This window comes from Sinocyclocheilus anshuiensis, unplaced genomic scaffold (genome assembly GCF_001515605.1).
Source record: "Sinocyclocheilus anshuiensis isolate Anshui unplaced genomic scaffold, SAMN03320099.WGS_v1.1 scaffold164, whole genome shotgun sequence".
NCBI classification, from domain to species: Eukaryota; Metazoa; Chordata; class Actinopteri; order Cypriniformes; family Cyprinidae; genus Sinocyclocheilus; species Sinocyclocheilus anshuiensis.
In genome coordinates, this window is record NW_015557128.1 from 193,894 (window position 1) to 203,835 (window position 9,942).

The window sequence follows — 9,942 nt, forward strand, 5'->3', positions numbered from 1 at the left end:
AGGAAAAATTGAAATCGCATCATATGACCCCTTTAACTAAAATTAGTATGAAATCAGAAAACATAAAAATGAAGAACTATAATAGAATATCAGCAGTATTAAAATAACACTGGCGCTTCTTTGTGCCTTTGTCATTAATCAGCTCATTAAACCTCCTTCAAGTACAGCACTTAATTACTAAAATGCATTGTAATAAACCATCTGCAGTATTTCCACATGAGAGACAGTAACTGTTCCAGTAGCAGTAATAGCGTGTAAATGCTATTTTTTGGGTCTTGATGTGAGAGTGATATGCATGTGTTCACTGATACTAATGTTTAAGTTCACATTATCATTGTTCGTGTCAGATGCAGGATGAGCAGACGCATGGAGCTGCAGACGCCAGCTCTTCATCACAGCCGTCTCCTTTCGTTCCTCCTCCCAAACCCCAGAAGCGAGAGAAACTCGGCGCGTATTCACCGACAGAGGACACCTTCAGAGACACGGCCAACCTGGTTAAAGAGGACAGTGAAATATGACCATCACACACACACACACATGGGAAAATACAAAGAAACATCCCTTTGCACAGAATCTATTTTTATATGCAGCCTGCATACGACAGAAATCAATTTAAGATTATTTTTGAAACAAAAAAAAGTATAGATGAGAATAGATGAAATGTTTGTATAGTCTACAGGAAAGAGACTTTGCCTTCTGATATTTTGTATGCCAATTCACATTGTATGATTCTTTTTTATTATTATTGTAACGTCATATTTGTATATCTTTGCACTGATGCTGCTGAAGGAGAATGTTATGAATATTTTGTACATTTGTAAATTGAAAAGATTTTGTTTGATGATATCCTCTGGTCAGATGTTATTTTGAAATAGATTATTTCTTATTCCTGGAGATTCGCACACACACACACATACATATGCCAGCAATACTGAGAAAAGTGCTTCGAGAGCCAGCTGAGACTTTGCCATTTGAGCTGATTCTTCTTAAAGGAACAGTCAACCCAAAAATGAAAATTCACCCTCAGGCCAAGATGTAGAGTTTGTTTCTTCATCAGAACAGATTTGGAGAAATGTAGCAGTGCATCAATTGCTCACCAATGGATCCTCTGCAGTGAATGGGCGCCGTCAGAATGAGAGTCCAAACAGCTGATAAAAACATCACAATAATCCACAAGTAATCCACACCACTCCAGTCCATCAGTTAACATCTTGTGAAGTGAAAAGCTGCGTGTTTGTAAGAAACAAATCCATTATTAAGACATTTTTTAACTTCAAACCGTTGCTTCCAGCTAAAATACCAGTTCATAATTCATAAATAACACTTCCTCCCGTGCAAATTTTCATTTTTAGGTGAATCATTTTTTTAATCAGTTTTCGCAACTGAGAAAACACAATGCATATGAATCACTTATGTACATATACCTCATCTGTGGAGCGGCCAGATTCGAGAAAAAGAGCACAGTGCTATTAAAGGAATAGTTCACCCAAAAATGACAAATCTGTCATTATTTACTCACCTGCTCCAAAAACAACCATAAAAGTATCATAAAACTTGTTCAGATGACTTGTGCATTATATTTTAAGTCTTCTAAAGTTATAGTTTTTATAAGGAACTGACACCGAATTGCGTGAAAAAGAGCTGATTATTTTCCACATAATAACAGCATATGGGTTTCAAGTGACATCAGGGTGAGGAAATAATGTCAGAAATGGTAAACTACTCCAAATATGAGATCCAGAGAAAGCGACTCTAAAAATATGATGATGCAGTGACACATTCTGCTGTAAACACATTTTAATAGAAGTAGAAGACACACCACTTCTGTTTTATATATTCAAATAATACTTGAAATTTATATGCATGTGATTATGACTGTGATATCTGGAGATCTCTGATGTCCCATTCAGCGTTTCAGTGGCTTTTCATATTTACTTTCCCATCTGATGAAGTGCATGGGCAGTGAAGTCAGTATATTTGAAATTATTTTGTATATTAATGATTTAAAAATTTATATTATGAATTTATTCATCTTGACATGCTGATATGTGACTATAGAAAGGAACTGGAAACAAATTAATGCTGCTGTGAAAAATCAAATAAATTTGTTTTTATAAGAAATGTACAAGTTTTTTATGTACAAGAGATACACACACACACACACACACACATATATATATATATATATATATATATATATATATAGTCCATCAATATTATATTAAAATTATTTTATAATCTAGAAAAAACAAGGAACCCCTCTTTTTCTTATGGTTTTAATGAGCTAAATGATGTGGGTTGGGTTAATTAGTGAAGACAGGTGATACTAGTTATAGGGACGCCTTTAAAAACTCTCCAGAAGTTGGTGTTGACTGATAGGGTTGAAGAAATGAGTGTGTGTGAGTGAGGAGTGATTAAAACAAAGATGATCTTTTGGGAGGTTAGTGAGCTTTGAGATCTATGCGCTTGGTTCTCTTCAAGCCTGTTCTTCACTCTTTGCAAAGGTTTTTTTTTTTTTGCTGCACAGTGATGCTGTAGAAGATTAACCATTTCTGGTTCCCCCAAGCACCTTTAGAGAACAGTTCTTACAAAAAATAAAAATACTTTCTCTCTCTCTTGGCGTGTGTAACAGCCTTTTTCCAATATAAAGAGCCTTTTGTGCAATATAAAGGCATTATGGATGTAAAAGGTTCTTCATGGAACCATCAATGGCAGAAGTGTTGAAGAGTTTTACATTTGGAGTCATTCCTTCAAAGCACATTACCCATCCAAATGCTCGGTTTTATTTATTTAAAAGAAAAGTTCAGATTAAGTAAGTTATGACATGATTTTAAAGTCTAGGTGAAACTATATTGATTTCTGTGTTGGCACATACATCCAAGTGTAATGGATTATCAAAAAAGAAATAATTAACTAAAAAAAGTTTTTTTTATGATTTGATGTTGAGATGTAGGTGTTGGACCCAAATTGGAGGCAGGTGAATGTGAGCGTAGGGTTTAAGCAAACTAAATGATTGGAGAAGTCTCGTCTTCATCAGAATATCCATTTATGACATTTTTCTTAAAAATGACACGGTCACACTTTTTATTAAAAAAATAAACATATACATGAACGAATCAGTGTGTTGTGGGACACTAAAGGGTGCTTTATTTATGGAAAATGCAACAATGCATAAAATGTATTTTCATTGCATTATATGTCACTTTCTCACAAAATATGATGCATTTCATAGCATTTTTGCTTTCAACAACCATTTGTAAGGTGAAGTCGTCTTGTATTTTCCCCCTAATCAGCAGAAAACTTGCCACGAAGACATGATTCCCATCGTGCTCTGAGTCAGTTTGCAACCATTTGTTCAATTCTCAGCCCATTTTCACATATGAATGATTCCAAAGACATTATTTTATGCCTAATTCCGATTTCCACATTTTCCACTACTTTGCAGTTTGATGATATGAACTTTTGACATTTGACTGCTTTACATGATGGAAAGTTTTTATTGATATTTTCGAACTCCGCATCATCAAATTAGGTAATATTAGGCCTTTTTTTGCAAATCAGCAGAATTGTTTTTCAAGATGCAGGGCTGTGTAAAAATTGTTGCGTACAGCAATCAGTTTCACAGACAAAAATTCACAAAGATGCTTGTCTTGATATGTTGAGCTGCAGTGCCGTTTTCGGTAATTCTTTGTAGAATTGTTCAGCTCTCCTTCGTGGAAGGCATTATAATGTTGGTGAAGATGTCTGCTATACAGGCAGGTACGAGAGGGGAATCCAGAAGACTGTAGCATGTTTGGGGATAACGTGCTGAAAGAGCGTGCTGCATGCATGACGTCACTTTGGAAAGGTCACTACTGGCCACAATCTTCATGGAGAACTCCTGCAACTTTATATCTGGAGGAAACGATTGAGAGAAGTGCAGAGATGTCACATTGTTGTAAGTCAAGTATCATGTGTGTCATTGGATGAGCATGTTTGCATGAACTATACCTTTAAATGCATCATGATATAAATCTCCAAATTCTAAAGTAGTGTTGCATGAAATCTGCATTGATATGTCACCAGAAGCACTCACAGTCCTGCAGGTATGAGTCTCCGTAGGCTCTCCTGACCTCTGTTGGGAGGTTGCTCCACCATTTCTTCAGATCATCTTCAGTGAGGCTCAGATCTGTTACTTGTGTCTTGAAGAAGCCTGGTTCAGTGATACTTCCGTTCACTCCAAAGTGCATCATATCTCTCCTGATATCAGCCAGAGAGAATAAAATTATTTTAGAGACATTATTAGACATTGAAGTAAAGATGCAAATCTCAAAGAAGTTGAAGTATGGGCACGGTTTAAAAGTTTTACTCAGTGAAATGTCAAAGTGATTCAAGGTTAACTTCAGAAAGACTGACGTTGTGGTGACGGACCATAGTTAGAAATTGATTTTTTGGCTTTTTTAAATTATAGCCAGATGAAACGTATGGCTTGTTAGCAATATAAAATAATAAATGTTATTTTTATTAATTTTAAAATATTTGTATATGTTTTATGTATTTTATTTATATTTGAATTCATTTATTTATTTATTTCAGTCCTTATGGCCTGTGAAATCTGTACTTTTGTAGTTTGTAGCTAAACTTTGTTGCTCACCAATGGATGCTCTGCAGTGAATGGGTGCCGTCAGAATGAGAGTCCAAACAGCTGATAAAAACATCACAATAATCCACACCACTCCAGTCCATCAGTTAATGTCTTGTGAAGTGAAGAAAGAAAGAAAGAATAGACAAATACAAATCCCTTAAGAAAATTAACCATGGTTTTATAGTAAAAGTGTAACATTGGAGGACTTTTTCATTGGAGGAAGTGTTATTATGGATTATGGATATTCTGGCCAGAAGCTGGTTTAAAGTGAAAACATCTTAATGATGGATTTGTTTCTTACAAACACACAGCTTTTCAATTCAATAGAGTCGTGTGGATTAGTTGTGTATTATTGTGATGTTTTTATCAGCTGTTTGGACTCTCATTCTGACGGCACCCATTCACTAAAGAGGATCCACTGGTGAGCAAGTGATGCAATGCTACATTTCTCCAAATCTGTTCTGATAAAGAAACAAACTCATCTACATCTTGGATGGCCCGAGGTGCATGAGTAAACTGTCAGCAAATATTGATTTTGGGGTGAACTATCCCTTTAAGGTCAAAGGTCACTGAAGTCTGCAAACAAACATGTCAGGTGCATTATGAGGAAAGTATGTGGTTCTATAATAAATGATGCAGCTTTGGTATGAGAATGGCATTTGGCTGAAGATGCTCCTCCCGGTCAACTAAAAGCGCTTGTCCAAGAGTTGCAGATTTATGAGTTGGTCTGAGGGCTGTGTGGTCGTCAAAGTGCCTGTATCTCGGCTTTATCTCTTGCTGTGCTTGACTCGAGCTGGCACCCTATCTGACTGCCCGTCTCACCTCTCTCCCCGGTCTCGCTGCGCTTGCGCTGTCGGTAACATTGAGCAGAAGCGTCTTCCGTCTGGGGGAGGCGGACGCACGCAGCCTGGAGGCACCAGGTTCCGTGAGACACGCCGGTCGAGCTGCCGCGCCGCGAGGTGTCCGAAGCCGCTATCGCAGCCCGTCACCAGGACGTGTTTCTCGTGAGTCTCGGAAGAACCAGACGGCGGCGACAAGCGCGAGAACGGCCAGAGAACCGCAGCAGCGCAGCAGATCCGCGCAGAAGAACACCCGCGGGTGGAGACGGGTGAAGCTGTGCTGCATAAACATCGACCTTCTTCTGTGATGTACAAAACTAAACAATTCCATGTAGACTTTTCAGGCAAAAATGTTTCCTTCCATTTACTAGATTTGAGAAATATTCAATAATATGTTGAATGTGTATGTGAATATCTAATATTGTTATTAAAGCTAAATATAACTAGAAAAGATTTACTAGACATGCCCATGGAATTTTTTAATTCCAAATTTTTCTTACCCTTAGATATTTACCACGGTAAATGCAATTGTAACAGTTATTGTAATTACAAAAACACTGTGACATTGGTGTTTGACCCCACTTTCATCAATCAGTCAATAAATAATGGCAGAAATATTTGAAAATCTTAAACATTAATTGTAGGTGTGTATAATATTTATTTTCTTTATGTATTTATTTATTTTTATTTAGATGAATATTTGTATTTAGATGTTTTTTTATTTATACGTTTATTTATTTATTTTTTATATAGAATAAATTAATATATTTAGATTTTATGTGAATATTTTTTGTTTTTCTTTATTATTTGTAAGATAGTGTTTACATTCTCACCTGAACAAAGTCCAGAAGGTCCTAGAGAACAACAAGGGTACTTTATTAACTTTAAAAGAAGAGACACGAGAGCAAAAGCTGTGATAAATAACACTTTTAGAGAAAAGGCGAGGCGTCCTCATAGACTGTATAAAAACAGGGCGTCAGTGAATTTGTGTTGTTGGCAGATTCCTATTTAGTTCAAATCAGGTTGTGCTACTGTGTGAAAGTTTATACGCATAAACTTCCATCGGGACTGACCATATTAAAACTGATTATAGTGCACAACCGTGCACTGGTTGGAGAAACACAAAAAAGTGGAGAAACACAATATCGTTACAATGTCTGGCTGTCTGATTGTAACAAAAAAAATAATAATAACGCTAAAAACGTTTACATTTCGATCAATAATTAAGCACATATAAGATCTTTACGATTCTTTGCATTATTTTTATGACAATTAAGCACGTTTTCTTTAGATTCTCGTTGGTTTAAAAAACAGTCTTCATTACCTTAATGCAAAATTAATTTTTTCATAATTGAATACAACAATTTTCCTCCATTAAATCATGCATTTAACACCGTATTTTAGAGCATAGAATATTTGCTAGAAACTAAACACTTATAATTTAATTTGTTTAATGCTAAACAAAAACGTAATTGTATACAAATCATTCAACAGCCACTAGGTGGCGTCACAACTATAACGGTATGTTCCCCTTCAAGGGAACTCGCGCTGCATCCTCTAGAGGACACTATGGGGAATGGAATGGTCACTCAGCCATGCCGCAGTGCATTCCTGTTAGCCTGGTGACAAAGGGGAACGTCTCGGGTTACGCATATAACCATAGTTCCCCGAGAGGGAACGAGATGCTGCCGATTTTCACTGTTTCACTGATTTATTGCAAAAATAATTTCTAGCTTTGAACACTGAAATATTAACAAATCACGCACACATTAAACCCTACTATGCTTTATACATTAATGAAATAAAGACAAATTACCTGATCATGTTCAGAATTGACTAACGTACCATGACTAGTGCAGTTGTCAATACTCCTTCACTGTGAAATCCAGTAGATCTTGTTTCCGAAACCCCGATTCTCACTCCTGTGCTGATCCCGCTGCGCAGAAGAGCTCAAGGGCCACAAACCGACTCCGGGGTCAAAGGGCACCACAAGCGATGAACATCACCGAGGTTGTGCAATACACCCTATGGCCTAGTTTGGCTTCTACACATTCATTACTTGGTTTCTTTGGCCATGTTATACTGTAGCTGTGGTCAAAATAGGTGGTGAAATGACACTTTTGACAGGTTCTGATTTAGCTGATTGAATAACACATGCTTCTCAAGTGTGATGCTGGTAAGGTGATGGTGTAATAAAAGTAACTCTGAGTGTTATATCAATCTTTTAAAGAAATGTATTCAATTCTGTGCTTACATAATCATGTTACTGGTTTAATATTCTCTCAAGAAAGTTGAGATATTTTGGAGATAATGAGAGGATATTTATACCGGGAAAGTTTGAAATGCTGTAAAATTAAGGAAAAATATTTCTTTGTGATCTAGAAAATCATAAAGGAAAAATTAAACTCGCTAAAAATGTTACAGAAAACATTTTAAAAATTTGTTTTTATTTCTATTCAATATTATAAAAATGTACAATAAGGTTTTAATTGATTCACATGTGGGTCATTCTATAATTAGGGTACTTTTCATGTCCATTATTGATAATTATATTTTTCTTCAGAATTACCATATTTTATCCATTAAGAAAATACATACTATAATATCGCACAAATATTTTGTGCACGCTGTTTTTCAGTTTGCTTGAGAATGACTTTGTCTATTAAATTACCGTTTTTGCAGTGTCCGCTTTTTAAAAATGAGTGGGCCTTACAAGTCTCCATATTCAAAAAAGAATTGGTTACTGGACATACTGACCTTAGGCTGTCATTAAAAGCCTCTACTCCATACTTAGTAATGCAGTACGCTCCTCCCAGAGTACTAATCCTTCCGAACACACTGGCCACATTGACCACTCTGCCTTTTGCTTTCTTAATGAGCGGCAACACGCTCGGAGTGACGGCAACAACCCCGATCAGATTGACATTGAACATCTGTTTGAAGTCCTCAATTTCCAGCAAGTCATTGGGAGCAGTTGGGAAAGAGATCCCAGCGTTGTTGACCACGGCCCACAGACCTGCAAACACACACACAATGAAATAAAACCATTTTATTTAATCTCAGGAGATTGCCAAATACACAGGAAGTGTCATGTGAGAACCATGTGAAGAAACTACTTGACCAACAACTTCATTAAAGAACAATATGAGAAGGATAAAAAGGATAATATTTGGAATTCATTAGTCCAACAACAAGAACATAATGAAATTAATTAAAATTAAATGAAATTTATTCCTGACATTTTTATTTATATATATATATATATATATATATATGTAAACCTAAATATCCCTTATTCCATTTATTTTATTGAGAACTAAACCAAAATTAACTGACAAATAATGAGACTTTATGACTGCATTTGTTAAAAACTGGTTATTAATATCATCTAAGGTTTCTGGAAATACCCCATATATTGTGCATGTCTAGGCTATATATTGTGCATTACCACACACATGTATTGTGTATAGGATAACATGCATTTATGATCAAATATCCAATTAATGAATGATCAATTAAATGAATTTCTTTCGATTTAAATTTTACTTTTTAAATCAAATCTTGCATAAAATTTTTAAAGGCATCCATTTAAAATCAGGAATTAAATTAAAAATGTATTTTTTAATTTCTTAATGTTTTAATGTCTCTTATGTTCACCAAGGCTGCATTTATGTGCTCAAAAATACAGTAAAAACAGTAAAATTGTGAAATAGTATTACAATTTAAAATAACTGTTTTCTATTGTAATATATTTCTAAATGCAATTTATTCCTGTGAGGCAAAGCTGAATTTTTAGCAGCCATTACTCCAGTCTTCAGCGTCAAATGATCCTTCAGAAGTAAAATTACTTTCTGTGACATACCCTTCTCTCCCACCAGGGTTTTAATGGTGTCGGCGGCTTTTTTGATGCTATAATTATTGGTCACATCCAAATGCAGCGTTGTGAGTTTGTCAGAGCAGCACTTCTTCAGCTCAACTTCTCCCTTCTCCGTGTAGCAGCCAGCAATGACACGGAAACCCTTTGTGTCCAGGTGTGTTTGGCCAGAAGATTCCCAAAACCTGTGTCACAGCCTGTGATGAACACAAACTTCTTTATTGTTTTTGTCCCAATTTATTGGGAACTCGTCCCAGTTCTCTGAACCACAGATACACATACAACAAGACTATGAGACCTACAATGTACAGTAACATTTCTGCAAAAGAAAATGTATTTGTTTTCATAAGAAAAGATGACCAGATTCATGCAAACCCTCCCAAAAGCAACAAAAAAAGATATGAAAGAGAGCGCATGTGGTCAAAGCTCCACTCTTAAAGTACACGACCTAGTGAACCATTAACTTTTTGTCTTATGATTGTAGATCACTGCAAACAGTATGAAGGAAAAATCCAAGAAAAATCCAAAGATACATTTAAAGGGGTCATATGATGCGATTTCAATTTTTCCTTTCTCTTTGGAGTGTTACAAGCTCTTGGTGCATA

General features: G+C 35.8%; 1 protein-coding gene and 1 pseudogene across 1 annotated transcript in view; one reads left to right on the forward strand and one right to left on the reverse strand.

The window, feature by feature from the left end:
* The window catches only part of lrp2a (low density lipoprotein receptor-related protein 2a), a 105,983-nt gene extending 104,949 nt beyond the window's left edge, over positions 1 to 1,034 (forward strand). Inside the window, exon 81 of the mRNA XM_016472964.1 lies at positions 348 to 1,034. Coding sequence (XP_016328450.1) covers positions 348 to 518 — 171 coding nt within the window. The 3' untranslated portion in view covers positions 519 to 1,034. The remainder of the gene's footprint in view (positions 1 to 347) is intronic.
* A 2,511-nt stretch (positions 1,035 to 3,545) lies between these two features.
* LOC107677911 (retinol dehydrogenase 7-like) lies at positions 3,546 to 9,654 on the reverse strand (annotated as a pseudogene).
* Positions 9,655 to 9,942: the final 288 nt, after the last annotated feature.